The sequence below is a fragment of the Ipomoea nil genome, unplaced genomic scaffold, assembly GCF_001879475.1.
Source record: "Ipomoea nil cultivar Tokyo-kokei standard unplaced genomic scaffold, Asagao_1.1 scaffold1848, whole genome shotgun sequence".
Lineage (NCBI taxonomy): Eukaryota > Viridiplantae > Streptophyta > Magnoliopsida > Solanales > Convolvulaceae > Ipomoea > Ipomoea nil.
Window position 1 is genome coordinate 50,209 of NW_017618276.1, and position 25,488 is coordinate 75,696.

Sequence of the window (25,488 nt, forward strand, 5' to 3'; positions counted from 1 at the left end):
GATCGAAGATCCGCCTCTGCTGCCCCCGCCCGATGGGGTCGGGCTGTGTTGTTCCCGGCGCCGCTTCAAGGCCCCGGTCTCTGAGGTGGTCTTCTCTGCCACCTTCTCTTTCCCCTTCCCGACCGCCACTCGGGAGACCAGGACCTCTGAGGCATCCACCACGAAGCCTTCGGTCGTGGTGATGGTCGACGCCCCAATGGGTCGGGCAACCGGGATCCCCTTTTCCCCGGCCGGCTTGGCTTGGCCCTTCTTCTTGCCAAGGGAAATCTTGGCCACCGGGTGCACCGGGACATCTTCATCTCCGAAACCGGCCATTTCTGCAAAACAAAACAAAATAGGTTAGGTCGAGCTAAAGGCGCAGTTGGGCTTTTGAGATCGGTGAAAAGGGCTAACGTCGCACCTTTGCCCTTTCGTTTGCCCCGGGCGGGCATCTTTGCGATCGTGACGCCCCGGGGCTCGGGCTTGTATTTATCGGGTATATTATATACAGGCTCGGGCAAGTCAGCCGCTTCGAGGGACTCGGGCGTCTTGAAGATTCGATACTCGTAGATTTCGCCCAAGATTTTGGTGACGGCGTCTATAAGGGCCTGGGTCTCGGTTGGGATGACTTGTTTCCGAAAACGCTGGCTCCAGACCCTCTCGACCAGGAGGATCCACGGATCGTACTTCACTGAGAAGATCCGGTTCTTCCACCCCCGGTTGTTCCCGGGCAGCCCTTCGATCGAGCATCTGTCCGCTCAGGATTGTATCATCAGAAATCCACCCCCATACGCAGTCGCTAGCACCTTCACTTGGTAGACAAAGTTGAAGAGCTCCATCGTACAGGATACGTCGTGCCGACTGCAGATTTGGGGAAAGCATGCGATGATCCGATGCGCGTTCGGGCAAATCTGCCCGGGCATAACTTGGTAGTAGCCCAAGAATGCTGTAAGGAGGCTGGAAAAGGGGAATGTGATCGGGGCCATTAGCGAATCGTAATGCAGCCCGATCCATTTCCCCTGGTGCCGCTCGATGATATTTCCGAGCTGTCTGCTGGTGTCGAACTCGACCCGACCAGCAAGAGTTGCCGCAATTTTGCTTGCTTCTCCTTTTGTCAGCAAGCTTTTCTGGCCTTCAACGCTCTCGCTGTTGAGGAACTCAAACCCGTCCCCGCCCGGCGGCGCCGGCCCGGTCGGGTCCTCTTCATCCGCTTCGGCTTCGTTGGCCCGGTCTCCGCCCTCAGGCTCGACTCGAGGGTAATCCCCTATTACCCTCGTAGGCGTTTCCCTAACGCCTTCGTCCGGGAGGCTTCGTCCGCTCGTGGACGTTGCCTCGCTCCCCGACCCACTGGAGCTCGACCCCGAGGTCCCTGACGAACTTGATGACCCTGCTGGCTCGGGGGCTCGGTCGGGAATGGGCTGTGGTCGTTGTTCGACCTCTGGGGAGTAGGACATGATGTCCACCTCCTCGCTGCTGTGCTCGATTGCGTTGTCGTAGTCTGCGATCGAGGCGTTCTGGCTATCCGAATCCGACATGTTTTCTACCTAAAGGTCGGTCGGGGTTAGTACAGGGTCGGGAGGTTAGCTCAAAGTTAGTCCTATCCTGCTCCTACGCAAAGCTAAAAACAAAGTAAAAAGCTGAGGGATCAAGAGCTTACCGATTGCTGGTACTTTGGAGAGAACTTGAAGTTTGACTTTGCTCGACTGGTTCGCTAAACTGATGCTCGGGACTCTCTGAGGGTACCGACTGCTTCAGAAGGTTGAGGAAAGTTCAAATGAAGGCCTCAGGGGCCTATTTATAGGAGAGCGTTTGGCGGGAAAATCATCCACTTGCGTGACACGACCAGCGCTGACTCCGAGGTGACGGTTGCAGTCGCAGAGGCCGGCAGTGGCCGACACGTGGCGAGGAGGGGAATGACAGCTGGCCGGTCAGTTTAGTGGCCGACGGTTGGGCTTATTCATCCCGTCCCGTTTTTTCCCGGACGATCAAAAAGGCCCGGGCTGGGGGGCTCTTGGTAGGGAATATCCCGACCGACATAGCTTCACCACGACCAAGATGCCTTTGTCCTTTTCTCTTTGTCTTTGCAGGTAACAGGTCGGGCTCCTTGTGAAGAACCCGGTCGGGGTCCGACCGGGAGTTGCCCGAACGATGATGTCAACCACCGAGCGGTAGCCCTTTGGCGAGAGAGCTGACGAAGGACACGTGGCGGCTCTCTACATCGACAGGCAGGGCACTCGGGAGGATGACACGTGGTGGCTACGTGGAGGACATGCCGAACGGCTGGAATCCTGTCCCCGGCATAGCGGCTATAAATACCCACAGTAGCTACAGTGTAAGGGACTTTTGGACGATCGATAGGTTGTTGTTAGAGAACACCGACCGCAGTCAGTCGGTACTCAGGGCAACCAAGTAGATTGTACTTAGGGCCTTTACCTTGATCAATAAAGACTTTACTTGCTTTAATTGGTCTCGTGTTATTTTATATTGCTTACGTAGAATTAGCAGTATCAATATATATATATATATATATATATATATATATATATATATATATATATATATATATATTTGTCTTTGACCATAATGATGGTGGTGCAAATAGCACTTTTTAATTAGCACCACCTATAAAGTGGTTTGACCTATTCAATAGGTGGTGCAAATAGTGAAATAGGTGGTATGAATAGAATTTCCCTTTGTTCAATTAGATTTTTTTGTAGGTAATTAACTTTTTTTTTGCAGGTTACCAATTCAATTATTAAAAAAATAATTTCAAAATAATTTAAAAATTATTAAAAAAAAAAAAAAAAAGAATACAGCCACCGGCTGTCCTCGCCGGACAGTCGGTGGCTGCCATTTCAAAGACAATCGTGGCTGTCTGGTGAGGACAGTTGGACAGTCACGTCTGTCTAATATGAGGTCCAGATCTGGACCTCATATTAGGCAACCGTGGCTGTCCGGCTGTCCTCGCCGGATAGCCACGACTGTCTTTGAAATGGCGAGGACAGCCAGTGGCTGTATTATTTTATTTTATTTTATTTTAATAATTAAATAGGTAACCTGTTATTAACCTGTAAAAAAAGCCAATTGAAAAAATTTAACTTGTAGATGGACCTATTTGACACTTAATTTAGTTCGTGGTTGAAATTGAGCACTTCGCAGTAGTAGATGGGCCTATTTGACACTTGTGCCATATTCAATATTGGTCATATTTCGAATGATTTTGAATAATATTTGATTTTATTTTACATCGTGGTGTTCGCAGAAATTTATAATTGCACTGTTGATGAAATGAGTTAATTGTTACATAAATACTGCAATTCCGTTAAGAATTTTAAAATGATTTAGTAGAATTGAAGTTATGAAATTTGATGAAATTAATTAATTATTATAATATTAAATTTATAAATTGGATCTAATCCGCAATGATAAGGTTATCTCATATTTGGAATGAATTTTCTTTTAAAAATGATATAAATTTAGTTATCTCATATTTGAAATGATTTTCAATAAATATTTGATTTTATTTTATATCAAGAGAAATTTAAATAATTTATAATTATTTCACCGATTTGGTTCATATAAAATATTCAATATTGGTCATATTGGAATGATTTTGAATAATATTTTATTTTATTTTACATCGTGGTGTTCGCAGAAATTTATAATTGCACTGTTGATGAAATGAGCTAATTGTTACATAAATACTGCAAATTGCAAGTGTTTTTATTTTTTGTTATTTTGTGTTATTAATTGTTAACAACACTACTGGTCAGTATCTTGTGCATGGAGATAGTTTTCATTTTTATTTAATCTTGTGTTTTCTTGATTTTCATATGTTAATTGTGCAGGGATGGATGCACGTAAGGAAATTGTCCTCATTTCATGTATTCTTATATTCTGCAACCAGTCAATCATATTGTATGTGGAATAGGTATGTTGTATATTTTTGTTTATTATGTTTGATAGTGCTTGCTTTGTTCTACATAGCTAATTGATTTATAGCTTAAAATAAGGTTGTTAATTGAACTAATTATCCATGTATAATAATTAATAAATCTTATACAAAAATATAATATATTGGAATAAAAAAACTTAATGCAACATTTAACAATAGAATAAATCATTGTGTATAAAACACAAATCTAAACCCAAACATTATTCAAGGACATCAACAAAAAACCCTAAATACTTAACCAAAAAAAAAAAAACTACTTTAAAATTTCTCATAAAAAATTCATAAATAGTCCACCAATTAAACCCAAACTTATGCAATTTCACAATTTCTCTAACTTCACAATGGATTTGGCCTTCTTTCCCACATTTGATGAAAATGAATCATCCAGTCTACGCTTAACGTTGTGGCTGGAAGATCCAGATTCAATTATTTCAATTTCAGCATCTTATAAGGGTTGTTCTTTTACTGGTGTAGTGACCTCACCCCTAGAAGATAATTTCATAAAAAAAAAAAAAAAGTGTACATAATTCTTTATTGACTAATATTTACGAAGTTAGAAGAATAAATATAAAAATGGTTTATTAAATTACAAAGAGAAATTACCTCAACACTGTTAACTTGTCCAAGTTATAATGTGGAAAATGCATCTGAATCGTATAGAATAAAAGTACATATATTATTTTCTTTTTATTATTTAAAAGTAATAAACTATAAACTATTAAATTATGTATAAGGGTACCCTGATATATTAATTAGTTATAAATTGTGAATAATTAGAAAAAAAAATACACCAAATTTTCAATGATCTTATAGTTTTTTTTTTTTTTTTTTAATGTAACAGTGCATCAAAAAAATATAGATTTTAATAATTTTATCAAAAAAATTTGGCGATATATGTTTATTTTTCATACTGTTTGATGGAAAAGTTTTAAAAAAATTAAAGAATTAATATATGCATTTTAAGGACAGATTTCAATATGTCAATACATTTACATAATAAAGATATTATTATGCGAAAAGAATACCAAATGTAAATAACAACATATACCTCCACATCTTAAAGCACATATTCTAAGGTTGCCTCGCGGTTATTCTTGACTTCGTAGAGATGAATCAATCGTACCTTTATTGCCCACGCAGCACTGTAGGCATTTATTTTATTCAATAAAACAAAAGTAGGAGCCATTATATTATATGTATATTATTTTATATGGGGAAGAGTTTGGCTTGAAGGACTTTCCAGAAATGTCAATTGTAGATGAAACTAGCATGGGTTTGAGTGACAACATGTTGATAGCTGAAGAGTTGGCATATGACAAGGAATCGTTGAATACAGAGCACGAAACATTGGTAACACAATTAACCGACGAGCAAAAGAATGTTTACGACATTGTGATGAATGATATTGATTCCAATGGAGATGTTTTGTTCTTTGTGTATGGTTACAGAGGAACAGGAAAGACGTTCGTGTGGATAACATTATCGTCAAAGATAAGGAGCCGCGGTGATATTGTTTTGAATGTTGCTTCTAGTGGAATAACATCTTTGCTCTTACTGCGAGGTAGGACAATGCATTCCAGATTTGCTATACCACTCTCTTTGAACGAAGATTCTACGTGCAATATATTACAAACTAGTGACCTTGTTGAGCTTATAATAATGAGCAAATTGATAATATGGGATGAAGCACTAATGGCACACAAACACTATTTCGAAGATTTGGACAAAATCATGAGAGATCTATTGAGGTTCGCCATACCGGGTAGTGCTGAAAAGACTTTTGGTGGAAAGACAATAGTTTTGGGTGGTGATTTTAGATAAATCCTGCATGTTATTCCGAAAGCAACAAGACCAGTAGTTGTTGGAGAAACTATTAATTGTTCATACATGTTGACAAATTGCAAGGCATTAAGGCTCACCAAGAAATTAAGACAACGGATCTTAATTAGCTTCAAAGGAAGATAGACAGACAGATGATTGGTTTTCAAAATGGATTGTAGACATCGGAGATGGGATTGCAGGGGTTGTAAACGGTAGTTCATTTGAGATCGATATTCCGACACGGTTTTTGTTGAAGTGTGGACACGATCCCATAACAACTATAGTGGAAAACACCTTTCCAAGCTCGAGATATGGCATGCTTGATGAGTCGCAGCTAGAAGGCCGAGCGATCCTCTCGCCAACTTTAGATATCGTTGATCAAATTAATCAGTACATGTGCGACATGAATACTGTAGAAGGACGAACATATTTAAGTTGTGACTCTTTATGCAAGGCATAATCAGACAGTGAAAATCTATCAAAAACACGCACTCCTAAATTCTTAAATAGTTTGAGATTGTCGGGTCTTCCTAATTAAATCATTCATTGACATTAAAGGTTGGTGCACATGTTATGTTATTGCGGAACATAGACCACTCTCTTGGTCTTTGTAACGGGACGCGGCCCATCATCACAAGAGTGACAGATCACATTATCGAAGCAAGAATAGTTAATGGGACACATGAATGAACCAAAGTTCTTATCCCCACGAATGTCTCCCACTCCTTATGATATGAGATTTCCCTTCAAGTTCCAACACAAACAATTCCCGTTGATGCTTGCATATGCTATGACTATCAACAAAAGCCAAGGCAAAATACTAGCTCACATTGGGTTATTGCTAAAAATATTGATCTTTAAGCATAGAGAATTGTGCGTGGCTTTCTCCCGAGTCACCCATCCTGATGGCCTGAATGTGTTAGCACTAGACGAGGATGGACAATATTGTGTTGCGACTACCAATGTCGTGTACAAATGAAATGCTTATTTTTAAGGGTAAAAATGTTATTCTAACATAAAAGAGGGAAAAACTGACACTTTTAACATAATTGAGGGGGCAATGTGGATACATGAATAACTCAAGGAGAAAAAATGTCATTTAACCTTAATTTTATTACCTAAACATATAATAAAAAAATTTTATCCGTGCATCGCACGGGTAATTGGACAATTATTTGCTCAAATTCAAGCAATGATAACATCCGAAAACATAATTGATTCAACCCATTTCATCAATTGCACTATATAATATTCGTTGTTATAATTTATAATCTAAATATTCTTAAAATATTATAACAAATCCATTTCGTGCAACGCACGGGTGAAAATACTAGTGTAAATAACATCATATACCTCCACATCTTCAAGCACAGATTCTAAGGTTGCTCCGCAGTTATTTTTGAGTTTGTAGAGACGAATCAATCGTACTTTTATTGCCCACGCAGCACTGTAGGCGTTTATTTTATTCAATAAAATAAAAATATGAGCCATTATATTATATGTAGATTATTTTATATGGAGAATAATGAAATATATGAAATTGGTAGTGGTAATATGTTTCTTGAAATGCTTGATTTATATTAGGGGTGTAAACGAATCGAGCCGAGCTCGAGCTCGATCGAGCTTGAGAACTGATGCTCGAGCTCGAGCTCGATAATTTTCGGGCTGCTCGAGCTCGGCTCGAGTAGCTCGATTGTTCGAGTTCGAGCTCGATTTTGACATTGAATTTGACCTATTTAATACTTTTGATTTAAAATTCAAACTACTTTGTTTTATCCATACATAAATAATAGAAATCTTTTAGGGATTTTAAGTTTAAAATTTTAATTTCTAATTGTTATTTTTATAAATTGTTATTATATTATATTATGTATTATATATATTATATATTATATGGCTCGCGAGCGGCTCGACGAGCCACGAGCCTAGAATATCTAGGCTCGGCTCGAGCTCGATTACTAAACGAGCCGCTCGAGCTCGGCTCGAGCTCGATTTTGACCGAGCTCGAGCCGAGATTTTACCGAGCCGCTCGCAAGCGGCTCTCGAGCTGCTCAGCTCATTTACACCTCTAATTTATATAGTGGTAGTGGGAGCATAGTTAAAGTTAGGAAATTTGATGAAATTAATTATTATAATGTTATATTTGGTAAATTGGTAATGTTTTTTGTTTAATTGATTTAGCATTTTTGTAATTATGTATATAAAGTATATGTAAAATAAATTAGCAAAATTGAAAGAATTGAACTAATTTGAATTTTTGGAATAACAAATACAGAGAAATGAAATTAATTATTATAATATTATATTTGGTAAATTGGCAATTTTGTATAATTGAAGAATTGAAGTTAGGTTTTAAAATGATTTAGTAGAATTGAAATTGATTTAGCAGAATTGAAGTTAGAAAATTTGATGAAATTAATTATTATAATATTATATTTGGTAAATTGACAATGATTTTTGTATACTTGATTTAGCATTTTTATAATTATGTATATAAAGAATATGTAAAATAAATTAGCAGAATTGGGGTGAAAATTTTTGGGGGAAGAATTTTGGCCATCATTTTACTTTAATATATATTGAGATACTCAAAAATTATTAGTGGTAGTTTATTGTTAATTTATAAAAAAAAATTAAAAAATAGAACTCCGTAATTGAATTTTTCAAAACCGTTAAAAGCATGTAATAACATTATTGTAGTCGTAGTATCAGTAAAAAACAAAATACAATCAAAAATTGAAGTTCAAATCGAATATAGTAACTATTTTAATTTTTTATCACAAGGAATACTATAAACAAATCATTATTTATATTGGGGATATGATAGCTAATTTGCTGAGATAAATTGGATGCAATTATCTCCCGGCAGCAACTGTAAAATCCATATGATGTTTTAAATTATCATATTCAGTTGTTGTTATACTGAAAGTAGCATCATATCCAAAGGGGATTGGTTGCGCAGTAAGTAGAGCCTCTGATTCAATTGAAGTCTCTGAATTATTAGTCCATGGATGTTTTGCTGCTCTCCTCAATCCACTAAGTTCTACTGCAACTTCTTTCATCATTGCGTATCTTCCCCCCGGACATTCAAGCACCTTTTTGCAAGCAAGGCAACCTCTTGTAACTCTTCAGTGTTTTCCTCGCATACAATGTTGGCATCAAGAATTTCGAACAGATTATTCTCTTTCAACAATGAAAGGAAATACTGAGATAGATGTCTCTCTTTCTCTGGACCTTCAAAAGATAGCGCCCTTCTAATTGTTAGCAACTCTACGAGGACAACTCCGAAACTATAGACATCACTCTTTTCTGTTAAATGGTTGGTTTGCAAGCACTCGGGATCTAGATAACCAAATGTTCCTTGCACCAATGTTGTCAATTGGGTTTGATCTTGAGGGACTAATCTCGATGCACCAAAATCTTATACCCTGGCGGTGTAGTCATCATCAAGGAGAATATTTACTGATTTAACATCTCTATGAATGATGGGAGGAGAGGCTGCAGAGTGCAAATAAGAGAGGACCTCAATTGTTTCGGTTGCTATTCTTAAACGGGTCGACCAAGGTAATGCAGATGCCTTGTCTTTGTTGTGTAGATGTTTGGACAACATCCTGTTGCTTATGAACTCGTAAACCAACAATGGAATTTCTGTCTCTAAACAACACCCAAAGAGTTTGATGACAATGTTTCTGTGATTGATTTGGGAGAGCACAATTACCTCATTGATGAATGGCTCGACTTGGGTTGGGTCCATCATCTTGGCCTTTTTAACTGCTACTATTCTTTCATCGAGAATGTGTCCTCTATAGACAATGCCAAGACCTCCTTGACCAATAATTCTAGTTTGGTCATAGTTGTTGGTGGCTTTTTTAAGTTCCTAAAGGCAGTGAAAATTCGTGTTGTACCAGAAGATGCACTACCTTGAGCAATCCTTTGTTGCAGAATCATTTCTCCATTGTCCCTAAAGAATTTCTCTCTCATCTGTGCTGATTTCCTTTGTCGATATGCCAAGTACAGAGAAAAACAAATGACCAGCAACATTATAGTACTGTAATGGTTCCGGAGATTAATCAAGAAAGCAGGAGAACAGACGACGTCGTATGAGAGCAGGGAAGTTAAAACAGTTACGGGAAATGCAAAACGCAGCGTTTGAAGGGGAAATTAAGTGGCAGTTATGGAGTTAGCCAACGACGCCGTTTAGCTTCTTAATTCCGTTAAGTTTGTTACATTGTAGAACTTAAATAGCAGCAGTTATGATTGTGGAGGACTATTGAGTTTTCAGATAATGCAATTTCTACTTCTCAACTCTCAAATTCTCTTCTTCTTCTCTTCTTCTTCTTCTTCTACTTCGCACCTCTTCTAACCCTAGTTCCGTTACATCTAGTATCAGAGCCCACGATGGAAGCTCGAATGAACCAATTGGAATTGGTAGTTGCCGATATGAGCAACCAAATGGGGGAGCATCGAAGGACAACAGCAGAACTGGTGGATCGAATAGAAGTTCAGATGGAGAATCAGACCAATCAGATGGAGAATCGGATGAACGAATGGAAAAATGAGATCGTAGAAACTCTGCGACTCAACCGACCTCCACCACCGATTCTGGACGCTGCTCAGGGAGGATCCTCAGTGAATGGCGTATGAGCTGAGCCTCCAGTTAAATCTCAACAAGGCCAGACGACGCAACTCTATAGGCCGGGGAAAGCGCCGGCAGTACAGAACTATGGTGAGGATTCCGACAGTGAGATGGCACCGGAGGAGCTGAGTACTAATGGATTCAGAAGGAACCGGCCAGCAGTTTCCCAAAGGCCTGGAATGGACTCTCCTCTGTTAAGATACCGGTATGACTTCCCAACCTTTGATTACAGTCAACCTAGGCTTTGGATTAACAGGTGTGAGCGGTTCCTATTAATGGCTCATATTCCTAGAGTGGAGGTTATGCATGTGTTGTATGTTAATCTAACTGGTAGAGTTGGCCTGTGGTTTGAGGGGTACCTAACGGGGTTGGATAGACGCTTCCAATGGTCCCAGTTTGCCGAAGCAATTTGTAGGAGGTTTGGGGAAGACAGTGGTGTAGTCATGGAGGAGTTTACTGTGTTTAGACAAAATGCAGGAGTGCTTGAATTTAATGATAAGTTTGAAGAATTCCGGAGTCTATTGATCCAGAATCACCCTACACTCACTGACTTATACTTCCTCGAAGCTTACCTAGCCAGACTGAAACCAACCTTGAGAGGATTTGTGAAAACAAATAAGCCTAAGAACCTAGCAGATGCAATGTGGATTGCTAGGCAGCTGAAACCAGTATACAGCCAAGCCCTTCCAGACCTCAATCAACCCTTCCACACTTAAACCATACAACCCAACCCTAAACACCAATCCCACCAGCCCCCAAACTACCCAAGACTCCTCAGCCTCTAACACCCTGAATAGCACTGCAAGGAATTCTGAAAATATGAGGGCAAGAGCACAATTAAAAGAACAAAACAAATGTTTTAAGTGTTTTGAACCCTAGCAGCCTGGCCATAGGTGTAAGGGATCCACACTCCACAGTATTAAAGAGAATGAGTTCCATGATGCACCAGAAGAAATAAATTAGAATGAGCAGGAGGATGGTGAATGCCAAGAACAAGCTGAAATCTCCCTATATGCCATAATGGGGGGTGAAGGGTTGAACACAATTAAACTACTGGGAAGTGTCTCCAAACAACCAGTAGTAATCATAGTTGACAGTGGGAGCACCCACAGTTTTTTAGATCCTAAACTCTTAACTCAATTAAGGGTTGAACCAGAAAAAGCCCCCACACTGAGTGTTACAGTGGCTAATGGGGAACAAGTGAGGTGTGATGCCATGTGCAGGGGACTGAAATGGCAGATCCAAGGAGAAAAGTTTGAAAAGGATTTCAGGTTACTATGGCTAGGGGGTTGTGACATGGTCCTTGGAATGGATTGGATAGATCAATTTGTTCCTATCCAACTCCATACTAGACCCCTGGGCATCTCATTCCACATGGATGGGAAAAAGGTCTTATTGAAGGGCCTGACCAACAAGACAACTAGGTTACAAGAGGTATCCAAGAAGGAATTGCAGAAATGGCAGAAGGGGGGAATTCAAGGGTTCTTGATTCAATGTGAAGGATGGGATAGCAAGGAATCCAAGGTGCCCAGGAGCAGTTGTTTAAAAGTGAACATTCTGACAGAACATCAGGAACTGTCTAATATAATCCAAGAGTTCTAAGAAGTGTTTGAGGAACCTAAGGACCTACCTCCCAGAAGAATGTATGATCACTCCATCCCTCTAATTCCAAGGTCTCAACCAGTTAATATCAAGCCCTACAGATACAGTTTTGACCAAAAAAAATGTTATAGTGGAGATGGTGAGAGAGATGCTGGAAACTGGAGTGATTGCTGAGAGTGTGTCCCCTTTTTCTTCACCTGTGTTGTTAGTACCTAAGAAGGACAACACATAGAGGTTTTGCATTGACTATAGGGCATTGAACAACATCACTGTCAAGAATAAATTTCCCATTCCAGTGGTGGATGATTTGTTTTCTGAATTAGCAGGCTCCAAGTATTTTTCTAAATTAGATCTGAGAGCAGGATACCACCAAGTGAGAATGAGGGAAGGGGAGGAGTATAAGACAACATTCAAAACTCACCAAGGGCTGTATGAATTTAGAGTCATGCCCTTTGGACTCACTAATGCTCCAGCTACCTTCCAAGCCTTAATGAACCATGTTTTCAAGCACTTGTTGAGGAGATTTGTACTAGTTTTTTTTTATGACATTATGATCTATAGCCATGAATTGGAGGCCCACTGGAATCACTTGAGGGAGGTTGTGGAACTTATGAGAAGGCACAAGCTGTATGCTAAAATTAGTAAATGTTCATTTGCTAAGAGGGAAGTGGAGTATTTGGGACATGTTATTTCTGGGGAGGGATTACACACTGACCCCTCCAAGTTGCAGGCAATAGCTCAATGGCCTAAGCCCACATCAGTTAAAGGCCTGAGGGGATTCTTGGGGCTGACTGGCTACTATAGAAAATTTATTAAGGCTTATGGAACCATTAGCAGGCCCTTGACAAATATGTTGAAACAGAACTCTTTCCAGTGGAACAAGGAAGCTGAATTTTCCTTTGATACATTGAAGCAGGCACTATGTCAAGCTCCTGTCTTGGCATTACCAGATTTTAATAAAGAGTTTACAGTGGACGCTGATGCATGTTATAAGGGAATGAGAGCTGTGTTGATACAGGAAGGAAAACCTATAGCCTATTTCAGCAAAGCGTTTGGAGATAAACATCTAGGCTTATCCATCTATGAGAAGGAGTTTTTGTCTATTATCAATACAGTAGAGAAGTGGAGGCCTTATCTACTTGGCAGGCACTTCTTTATCCAAACTGATCACCACAGCCTTAAATTTCTCCTAGATCAGAAAATAACAACTGCTACACAACAAAGAGGATTATCCAAGCTTCTGGGGTTGCATTATACAATCCAGTATAAGAAGGGCAGTGAGAACTGTGTTGCTGATGCCCTTTCCAGGAGAGAGGCTGAACTCAACTCTACTCTTGTCATTAGACCCCAGTGGATGGAGGAGCTGGTTACCAGTTATGAAGGTGATGAGTGGGCTCAAGAGCAGTTGACAAGGAATTTAATCAGCCCTGGCAGTGATTCTGACATTACCATTACTGATGGATTGATCAGGTATAAACAGAAGACTTATGTGGGAAGTAATAGGGGACTGAAGAATAAATTGATTTTACAGATGCATGCCTCATCCCTAGGGGGACACTTTGGACAGCAAGGCACTTACCAGAGACTGAGATCCTTATTTTATTGGAAGAAGGTGAAATTGGCAGTCAAGACAGTAGTAGAAGAGTGTGATACTTGCCAGAGGTGTAAGGGAGAAAATGTAGCCCTCCCTGGCCTCCTACAGCCCCTGGCTATCCCAGACCAAGCATGGAAGGGGATTTCTATGGATTTTGTTGAGGGATTGCCTAAATCTCAAGGGAAGGAAGTAATTCTTGTTGTGGTGGATAGACTGACAAAGTACAGCCATTTCATTGCTATCAATCACCCATACTCATCTGAGAGTGTAGCCCTAACATTCATGGAGAATGTCTATAAGTTACATGGGTTACCTGTTGATATTGTAACTGATAGGGACAAGGTGTTTCTCAGCAAACTCTGGCAATCCATTTTTAAGCAGCTGCAGGTCAAGTTGAGTATGTCCACTGCTTATCACCCCCAATCAGATGGCCAAACTGAAAGGGTCAACAAGTGCTTAGAAACCTACCTCAGATGCATGGTATTTAGCAAACCAAAAACTTGGGCAAAGTGGTTGTTCCTAGCTGAATACTGGTATAACACAACTTTCCACTCATCTCTGCAATGCACACCCTTCCAGGCATTATATGGATACAGTCCTCCTATGTTGGGCATGAATCAGGCTCAGGGAGTGAAATTGGAAGGATGGGTGACAGAAAGGGAGGCTATGTTAGCAATTCTTAAAGACAATTTGAGACTAGCTCAGCAAAGAATGAAGCATCAGGCTGACAGAAGGAGGTCTGAGAAAGTGTTACAAGTGCGGGATTGGGTATACCTAAAGATCCAACCCTATAGGCAAGTCTCAGTAGCCGTCAGGACCAATGTGAAGCTGGCATCAAAGTATTATGGTCCATATAAGGTGATTGGGAAGGTGGGAACTGTGGCCTACAAACTAGCCTTACCTGCAAGTGCCCAAATCCATCATGTCTTCCACGTTTCCCAATTGAAGAAGAAGGTGGGCAACCAAGAAGTACCTCAGCTGGAACCACCCACTGTGGGACCAGAAGGAGAAGTACTCACACAGCCAATAGCAGTGTTGGACAAAAGACAGGTGAAGAGAAATAATCAGGCAGTAACGCAAATTTTAGTACAGTGGGCGAATCTTCCAGTTGAAACTGCCACCTGGGAAGATTTCTACCATGTTAAGAGTCAATTTCCTGAGTTTGATCCTTGGGGTCAAGGATCATTAAGAGGAGGATGTAATGTAATGGTTCCGGAGATTAATCAAGAAAGCAGGAGAACAGACGACGTCGTATGAGAGCAAGGAAGTTAAAATAGTTATGGGAAATGCAAAACGCAGCGTTTGAAGGGGAAATTAAGTGGCAGTTATGGAGTTAGTCAACGACGCCGTTTAGCTTCTTAATTCCGTTAAGTTTGTTACATTGTAGAACTTAAATAGCAGCAGTTATGATTGTGGAGGACTATTGAGTTTTCAGATAATGCAATTTCTACTTCTCAACTCTCAAATTCTCTTCTTCTCTTCTTCTTCTTCTTCTTCTACTTCGCACCTCTTCTAACCCTAGTTCCGTTACAAGTACCTAAAGCCCCACCTGCAATCAACATTTCTAGCTTGATTTCCTAAACTAGTGTTAATGGTAATTAGGAGAAGTGTTGTTAAATGGGAAAAGATGATTACCCAAAGCAATCATGTTCACTCTGTTAGACGAATGACATCCTTTTCCATTTTCTTTGCATTCGTCTTTAATAAGTAACTAGTAATTCACCCGCACAATGCACAGGAAAAAATTATATTATTATAAATATAAATAAAAAATAAAAAAAATAAAAGCAATCATGTTCACTCTGTTAGACGAATGACATCCTTTTCCATTTTCTTTGCATTCGTCTTTAATAAGTAACTAGTAATTCACCCGCACGATGCACGGGAAAAAATTATATTATTATAAATATAAATAAAAAATAAAAAAAATAAAAATATTTTAAATTGTTTAATATAATAATATTTTTGAGCTTCCATTGGTCAAGTATTTATTATTTTTATAGAACACAAAATTACAATTAAAACTAAAATTTTGTATGGTTAATATAATCTCTAATTATGTAGATATTCAAATAAACTTATAAGAGAATTTACATTTTTTTTTTGAAAGCTACTGGCTCTATTACATTGTAGTATCTGTTCGTATACTTTCTCAACCTATTGAAACACAACCTATTGAAACACAATGAACCAATAACGCCTCCCCACTGAGGCTTGAACTTATAATCTTCCAAATGGAAATCCAATCCGGGTACCATTAGACCCCATAGTCCTGGTAGAGAATGTACATAATTCCATTGATTTATTCTTAATTGTATTTTATCTATATTATAATTTTCACAATACGAATAATAACTATGATAATTATATTTAGAAAGCAAATTCCAAATTTTGTAGGAGTAAATTTAAACTCTAATTGAACACATTTTTTTTATATGATTATATAATATAAAACTAGTTATTTTATTTTTCAAATGTTGTGTTATTTATTTATTTATTTATTTATTTATTTATTTATAGTAAATGATGTTGTGGCTATTTTATAACAATAATTTAATAAGGATAGAGATAATAATTGTAACATTAATTACTTCCCAAACCATATAGCTTTATTATAGTTAAGATTGGCAGCCACCTTTGCCATCTTCACGGTAACCTTCGTTGCAAGAGCACAAATAACTGCCTAGTGTATTGAAGCAAGTGGCGTTTTTGGAGCAGGTGTTTTCTCCATTTGAACATTAATCAATATCTGCAGAGCAAATAAACAAGAAATTACATTCAGGAGGTGTTTGGTTGGATTGTTTTCCAAAGAAAATATTCTTCTAGAATTTGAGAAAAACTAGATTTTTTTTGTTTGATTGGATGGAAAACATTTTCCTTGTCCCCTTGGTATTTTGTTTTCCATGAAAAACAAGAAGAACAATTATGTCATCACCAACTTTTTTTAATTACTTTTATTGTTGTATTATATTGCGTAAGGGTATAATTGTCTTTATACCCATTATTTCGTGCAATCCCAAATCCAAATAAACAATGGAATTTATATTACCAGTAATTTCTTTTCTACCAACCAAACAATGGAATCCATTTTCTTGAAATTTATTTTCCATGGAATTCCAATTCCATTCCCTTTCAAATATTTTCCAGCGAACCAAGCAGGCTGTAAGGGTTTGTTTGGAAACTGGAAAATGAGTTCAAGAGTAATTTTTTAGAATTTTCTCATGTTTGATTACTCAAGAAAATAAAGTAATATATATATATGTGTGTGTGTGTGTGTGTGTGTATGTCAACGGAAAAAGGTTCAATTTGACACAAAATGTACGTCTTCCTATAACTTTACTCACATTTTGGAATAATTTATATTTTCCCTTCTCTCTCTTATTTTTCATCCCTATTCAAAGTCTATTTGACAGAGCTTATTTAGGAGCTTACAGGGCGTTTGGTTGGAGATAATTTAAATTTCCTTCCCATTTAATTCCCATCTAATTTCAAAGGCCATCAAATTCCTTAGTTTGGTTGGAAGGAATTGCAATTCCCTCATTTTCATGGAATTAAAATCCCATGTCCTCCCTGGGATTTTAATTCCTGAAATTTTAGGAAGAAAAAAAGTTAGTGATGAGACAAAATTACCCCTCTTTTTTTTAATGTAAAATTAATACAACAACAATGAGCATTTTGAACTTTATACTACTTATTCTCTTTCAATTCTCATATATACCAAAAATTGGAATTGAAATTCCAAGTAATTCTATTCCTGTAAACAAAACACTGGAATTTAAATTCTCACTTCATTCCCAGTAATTCATCTCCCAAGGAATTGCAATTCCTTTCCCACGTAATTCCCTCTCCAACCAAACGCCTTAGCTTGTTATAGTTTATTTCAAGCTACCAATAAGTTATATGCTCTGTTTGGTAATGTTCCCAAAATAAGCTCATAGTTTAAGTAAGAGCTTATTTTGGAAGCGTTTCAAAATAAGCTAGTAGCTTCCTAACTTTTTTTTTTTCTATCATTGTCCTTATTATTTGAAAGAAATGACATCTTTTACCCTTCCCAATTAAAACTCTTTTCTGTTAATTTCTTCTTCATCCGCAACTTTCATCGCAATTATTATTATTATTATTATTATTATTATTATTATTATTATTATTATTATTATTATTATTATTATTATTATTATTATTATTATTATTAATATTATTATTATTATTATTATTATTATTATTATTATTATTATTATTATTATTATTATTATTATTATTATTATTTATTATTATTATTATTATTTATTATTATTTATTATTATTATTATTATTATTATTATTATTATTATTATTATTATTATTATTATTATTATTATTATTATTATTATTATTATTATTATTATTATTATTATTATTATTATTATTATTATTATTATTATTATTATTATTATTATTATTATTATTATTATTATTATTATTATTATTATTATTATTATTATTATTATTTATTATTATTATTATTATTATTATTATTATTATTATTATTATTATTATTATTATTATTATTATTATTATTATTATTATTATTATTATTATTTATTATTATTATTTTATTATTATTATTATTATTATATTATTATTATTATTATTATTATTATTATTATTATTATTATTATTATTATTATTATTATTATTATTATTATTATTATTATTATTATTATTATTATTATTATTATTATTATTATTATTATTATTATTATTATTATTATTATTATTATTATTATTATTATTATTATTATTATTATTATTATTATTATTATTATTATTATTATTATTATTATTATTATTATTATTATTATTATTATTATTATTATTATTATTATTATTATTATTATTATTATTATTATTATTATTATTATATTATTATTATTATTATTATTATTATTATTATTATTATTTTATTATTATTATTATTATTATTATTATTATTATTATTATTATTTATTATTATTATTATTATTATTATTATTATTATTATTATTATTATTATTATTATTATTATTATTATTATTATTATTATTATTATTATTATTATTATTATTATTATTATTATTATTATTATTATTATTATTATTTTATTATTATTATTATTATTATTATTATTATTATTTATTATTATTATTATTATTATTATTATTATTATTATTATTATTATTATTATTATTATTATTATTATTATTATTATTATTATTTATTATTATTATTATTATTATTATTATTATTATTATTATTATTATTATTATTATTATTATTATTATTATTATTATTATTATATTATTATTATTATTATTATTATTATTATTATTATTATTATTATTATTATTATTATTATTATTATTATTATTATTATTATTATTATTATTATTATTATTATTATTATTATTATTATTATTATTATTATTATTATTATTATTATTATTATTATTATTATTATTATTATTATTATTATTATTATTAGAGTGAATTCCATTTTTGGTCCTACTGTTATAGGGGCGTGTTCAATTTTAGTCCACCTTAATTTTTTTTGCCACTTTATAACCACTATTATTGAATGTGTTCGACTTTAGTCCCACCGTTAGTATTTCCATCAAGAGGTCGTGTAATCTAGGGATATTTTGACCTTTCTTCTCATCCAAGACTATGTTTGACTAAATATGCACGTACTTAGCTTCCAATTAACGTGAAATCATATGAGTTTGATATCAATTATGCACATAAAAATACTAAGAATTAGCACTTATCTTCTTGCGGTGTCACCTGAAGTGTAAATCACAAATGCTTGCCCCGCTGCAAATGCTGAACTTAGTGGCAGTAGTGAACCTTCTGTCTCTCGCACCATTGGTTTGGTTGATACTTTCTTCGATGATGGAGCACCTCTGCCGGAACCCAACCCGCATCCGTCGTTCTCCTAACCGTAGCCCCACCGTTAGCAGTAGCTGGTGACCGCAATGCCCATGGCGGTGTCTTACCAACAGCAAGGCTCACGGCGGAGAACCGAAGCCGCAGTCCCACCGTCAGCAAACACAAAATCGGATGACGTTTTTGCCCCTCACTTTAACGGTGGTTGGAAGAGATTTGTAACGGAAGACCACATTGGGTATCGTTTTAATAGTAAGAGGACTAAATTGAGTTTGTTTAATACTTTGGGACTAAATCGAGTATTAACTAATAGTCGGAGGACCATTTTGGGTATTAACTCATCCAAACACCTATATAAAGGGTCTATGACAAACTTTATGATAAGACAAGACGAGACAAGACAAGAGAAGATAGAGTTTAAGTATAATTATCTGCAATATTATCATTATATTTTTGTTATTTTCTTTCTGTCTCAGGTCTAGTGTCTGGGTTGTTACAACATCAGTTTTAACACACCTCTGTTCTACAACTTTATACCCCAATTTTCTACATTTTCAACGAAATTATGGCGAAATAATTAACATTTAACATGCCATTCTTTCTTCTCACGACATATAATATGACCAATCATTATTGTGTGGACCATGGTGCACACAAGTTGTGTGGACCATATTTTGTCTACTGTAAAATAATGTACATTCAGTACAAAAATAATGTATATTGTATTCAGGGGATGTATATTATTTTTGTTCTGTGTGTACATTATATTGTATAATGTACATTGAGTACAAAAATAATGTACATTTAGTATATTAAAAATGTACTTTTTGTTATGGTCCACACAATAATTTGTCTAATACGCAATCATTATTGTGTGGACCATGGTCAACAGCAAATTATTCTGTGAACTCAGATCCACCTTGCAAGGTAGACCCGAATCCAAAAATATACAATTTACATACTGAATGTTCACAATTTACATACTAAATGTTCACAATTCAAATTGTGAAAATTCAGTATGTAATTATGTAAATTGTATATTTTGAATCTAGTCCACCATGACATAACTATTGGTGTTCAACGGGTTCAACGTGTCTTATGCTTTACTTGTTTAAGTCTCCATAGCTCCAAGTACCACAAATTATTGAGTTATTGTGTGAATGAGTGACCCTTACTTCACGACATCTTAAGGTTCAAATTAAATCAAAAGATTAATTTGAATGGGGCATTGTTAATTGGCGACATATAAAATGAGATGAAGAAAGTATATGTATATCGTCTTTGTTAATTTTAAAATATTATAATTAGTTATAATTAATTGTTGGTGTATAAGAAAATAAGTGATTAAAATTATTAAATGGTTGGTGTATAATAAAATAAGTGATTAAAATTATTAAATGGTATAAGATCTCAAAGCTAAACTATGCTTACTTTCCAGAGTGACCTTCTATAAGTCAGCTTAACCATGGAGTTCATTGGTTATATGGTCGTCATATTCTTATTAAAATCAATTGTTGATAAGTAGGTAAACATTAACCGTTTAACCACGGTTCGATGGTAGGATGTTGAACTCGGTCCTTCAAGCCGCAGTTCCAACAAATGGTAATAATATTAATGCACTCATAATATAAGTAAAAAATTAAATAAAATACAATCAAAATTGAAGTTCAAAAGCTAATATAATACAAAATTCAATTAAAGAAGATCCAACATAATATTAAATTTGAAATACATTAATTATTTTAATTTTTATCACATGATTAATAGAAACAAATCATCATATATATTATTCCCAGATTGAGCATAAAACTAATTTGCTGAAATGAATTGGATGCAATTATCGTCCAGTAGCGGCTGGAAACTCCATATTATGTTTTAAGCTGTCATACTCAGTTGTTGTTATACTGAAAGTAGCATCATATCCAAAGGGGATTGGTTGCGCAGTAAGTAGAGCCTCAGATTCAATCGAAGTCTCTGAATTATTGGTCCATGGATGTTTTGATGCTCTCCTCAATCCACTTAGTTCCACAGCAACTTCCTTCATTGTTGGCCTATCCTCCCCCTTCACATTCAAACACCTTTTGGCAAGTAAGGAAACCTCTTGTAACTCATCATTGTTTTCCTCAGATACAATGTTGGCATCAAGAATTTTGAACGGTTGATTCTCTTTCAACAATGAAAGGAAATACTGAGATAGATGTCTCTCTTTCTCTGGACCTTCAAAAGATAGAGCCCTTTTACTCGTTAGCAACTCTACGAGGACAACTCCAAAACTATAGACATCACTCTTTTCTGTTAAATGGTTGGTTTGCAAGTACTCCGGATCTAGATAACCAAATGTTCCTTGCACCATTGTTGTCAATTGAGTTTGATCTTGAGGGACTAATCTCGATGCACCAAAATCTGATACCCTGGCGGTGTAGTCATCATCAAGGAGAATATTTACAGATTTAACATCTCTATGGATGATTGGGGGAGAAGCTGCAGAGTGCAAATAAGAGAGGACCTCAGCTGTTTCTGTTGCTATTCTTAAACGGGTTGACCAAGGTATTTTGGATGCCTTGTCATTGTTGTGTAGATGCTCAGACAACGTCCCATTGCTTATGAACTCATAAACCAATAATGGAATTTCTGTCTCTAAACAGCAACCAAAGAGTTTAACTATGTTTCTGTGATTGATTTGTGAGAGCACAATTACCTCATTGATGAACTGCTCAACTTGAGTTGGGTCCATCATCTTGGCCTTTTTAACTGCTACTATTCTGCCATCGAGAAGGTGTCCTCTATAGACAATGCCAAAACCTCCTTGACCAATAATTCTAGTTTGGTCATAGTTATTGGTAGCTTTTTTAAGCTCCTGGGCCGTGAAAATTCTTGTTGTGCCAGAAGATGCACTACCTTGAACAATCCTTTGTTGCAGAATCATTCCTCCATTGTCCCTAAAGAATTTCTCTCTCATCTGTACTGATTTCCTTTGTCGATATGCCAAGTACAGAGAAAAGAAAATGACTAGCAACATTATAGTACCTAAAGCCCCACCTGCAATAACAGTTCCAACTTGATTTGCTAAACTAGTAGTGTAAATGCTAATTAGGCGAAGTGTTGTTAAAGGGGAAAAGATGATTACCCAAAGCAATCATGTTCACTCTGTTTGACGAATGACATCCTTTTCCATTTTCTTTGCATTCGTCTTCAATAATTAATTGGCAGCCACCTTTGTCATCTTCACGGTAACCTTCGTTGCAAGAGCACGAATAATTGCCTAGTGTATTGAAGCAAGTGGCGTTTTCGGAGCAGGTGTTTTCTCCATTTGAACATTCATCAATATCTGCAGAGCAAATAAACAAGAAATTACATTAAGGAGGTGTTTGGTTGGATTTTTTTCCAAGGAAAATATTTTTCTTGAATTTAAGAAAAATTAGATTTTCTTTTATTTGGTTGGATGAAAAACATTTTATATTAAAAAACATTTTTTCTAATAATTTCTTTTCCACCAACCAAATAATGGAATCCATTTTCCTGGAATTTAGATTTCATTCCCCTTCAAATATTTTCTAGCGAACCAAGTGGGTTGTAAGGGTTTGTTTGGAAACTGGAAAATGACTTTTAGGAGTAATTTTTTAGGATTTTCCCATGTTTGAGTATCAAGAAAATAAAGTTTAAAAAAAAAAAACTTGGTCAACGGAAAAAGGTTCAGTTTGACAAAAAATGTACATCTTCTTATATGTTTAGTCTGGAAGACATTTTTCTAATAATTTTTATTTTCCTTCTCTCTCTTCTCCCTCATCTCTATTCAAGGTAGTTTTCAAATTATTTTTATCACCAACACCACTATCTCACCCCAAAGAAAAATTATAATTTCTTAACTTTCAACCCAACAGAAATGATATATTTTTTTAATCTTCAGCCAGACGTCAGAAAATTAAAATATTTTTCAAAAAATAAGCTAACAAAATTATTTTCTGTACACTATTTTCCATGTTTCGAAAAGGTAAGTAAATATATACAAGGAAACCCAACCCTCCCCCTCCCCTCCCAAAAAAAAAAAAGAAAAAAAAAAGAAGAAGTAATTGTGCATATAAAGTTTAGAGTGTACGTACCTAGGCAACCTGGATCAAGATATGGATGACCGTGGTAACCCTTCTTACAAGCACATCGGTATCCACCTTCAGGACCTTCATATTTTTCACAAGTGGTATTACCTTTGCATGTGCCGCTAGAGTTACTGCACGTCTCGTTGAAAATGACCCAGTCAATTACCATCGGCAGTTCGTCGATTTTCCATTTGGTCGTAAGCATATCCGACGAAAAGTTGAACTCATCCTTTTTCACCACGAACGCGTAGCTGCAGTTAAGAACTTTGTCTGTATATTGATCTGGCGTCATGGCTTTCAATGTAAGATTCACGTTCCTAGCCAAGATAGGAATGTCGGTGGTCTGGCAACACCCGATTCCGGAGCAACTCCGGTTCACTACATCTTCTAAGCGGCTACAGGACGCTATACAACCTGCACCACTTAATTAATTAAGGCCCTAATATATAATATATAACATAATGAAAGGTTCAGTTGAAGATATAGCTTTTTTTTGCAGTTATGCGACGCACCTTAAGCACTCAAATAGGGCATCTTAAGTACACAAATCACACACCTTAACACACAAACAAAACACCTTAATAACACAAATCACGCAACTTAAGCACACAAATAAAGCACTTTAAGAACAAAAACCACGCATCTAAAGTTTTAAAATGGCTCACCTTAAGTTTCATGCACCTTAACATACAAATCACGCACTTAAGAAGGAAAACAAAGCACTTAAAAGAAAGAAAACCAAGCACTAAGTTTCAACAACTACTTACATTAATCACAAAATCAACCCACCTTAAGCACAAAACCCACGCAGTTTATATATATTATTCTTACACCTACCTGTTTGGTAAGAGCGTCCATCGTTGACGTAGCCAGCCACAGTGGCAATAGTGTTGCAGCCCACGGCGACAAACTTATTGGCAGTCTGGTTAACGTAGAATTTTGGAAACCTGATCCAAGCCCAGCTGTACGGGACTTCTTCGTCACAACTTTCAGCCACGCTGTTCATAACGCTCAACTGCCCTCCAACTGATATTGTTTTCACCTCTATATCACTGCCTCTTAGAAATGGCTTACGAGATCCATCAGTGGTAGTGTTGCAATTGATCAAGAAGGCTGAGTTTAGATAACAACCTTGGGTCAAACCAAAGGGAAATGGGATGGTTACGCTCCCACAATGATCATCGCAGTTGGGTTTGGCTATGGGGTAATTACTTTCTGATGTGGCCATGGGAGCAACACAACCTAGTACTGCCCACAACACAAGTAGTAGTAATAGTACAAGGAAGGAGCTCATGTTGTTCGATTCTACTATACTATTGGGGGGTTTGTGTTTGATCTGTCACATGGTTTGCACTTTGCAGCTACTATATTGTAATGGCCGGCCTGCCCTCTCATGGGAATACAATTCAAACAAAACACCAAGTCACCTAAGACGACCAAGATCAGACTAAGAACAAGTAATTAAGGAGACTTAGCACGCATGGGCAACTCAAATAGTAGGTAGAGTTTGGAAAGAATGATCAGGGATCAAGTCTCACCAGCCGCGGCAGTGTGAGAGTAACCTCTCAAAGTGAGGGACTCCTTATGCACAATAAGCAAAAATCTAACCTTTGTGTTCAGTTGAGTAATAACCATGATTTATATCCTCTCAATGCTAATTTGTCGGGACCCTTAGATTGGTGATTCAAGGAGACTTAATTACTTCTTCTCCTTGGGAGAAGGAGAAGAAGCAATTAAGGAGACTTTTCTTCATTGACTGATTTTTATTGAAATTAGTATTCTGATCTGTGTATATATCAACAAGTCACGTCTTAAATAAGTAATATTTTCTTCATTATATTAATGACGAATGGTCCCAAAATGCACAACTTGGAATACTGTTCAATGCTACATAATATCCACGAGA

The 25,488-nt window shown here is 35.9% G+C and overlaps 1 protein-coding gene and 1 pseudogene across 1 annotated transcript; both read right to left on the minus strand.

The window, feature by feature from the left end:
* Positions 1-8,477: 8,477 nt before the first annotated feature.
* On the minus strand, positions 8,478-9,611 carry LOC109193251 (annotated as a pseudogene).
* A 2-nt stretch (positions 9,612-9,613) lies between these two features.
* On the minus strand, positions 9,614-25,043 carry LOC109193252 (wall-associated receptor kinase 5-like; the record flags this gene model as incomplete). Its single annotated transcript, XM_019344091.1, has 5 exons — positions 24,420-25,043; positions 23,589-23,996; positions 22,616-22,816; positions 22,506-22,527; positions 9,614-9,794 (listed from the first exon to the last, which is right to left on the minus strand). Coding segments are annotated over exons 1-5 (1,269 nt in total), but the record flags the coding sequence as incomplete, so codon positions are not given.
* Positions 25,044-25,488: the final 445 nt, after the last annotated feature.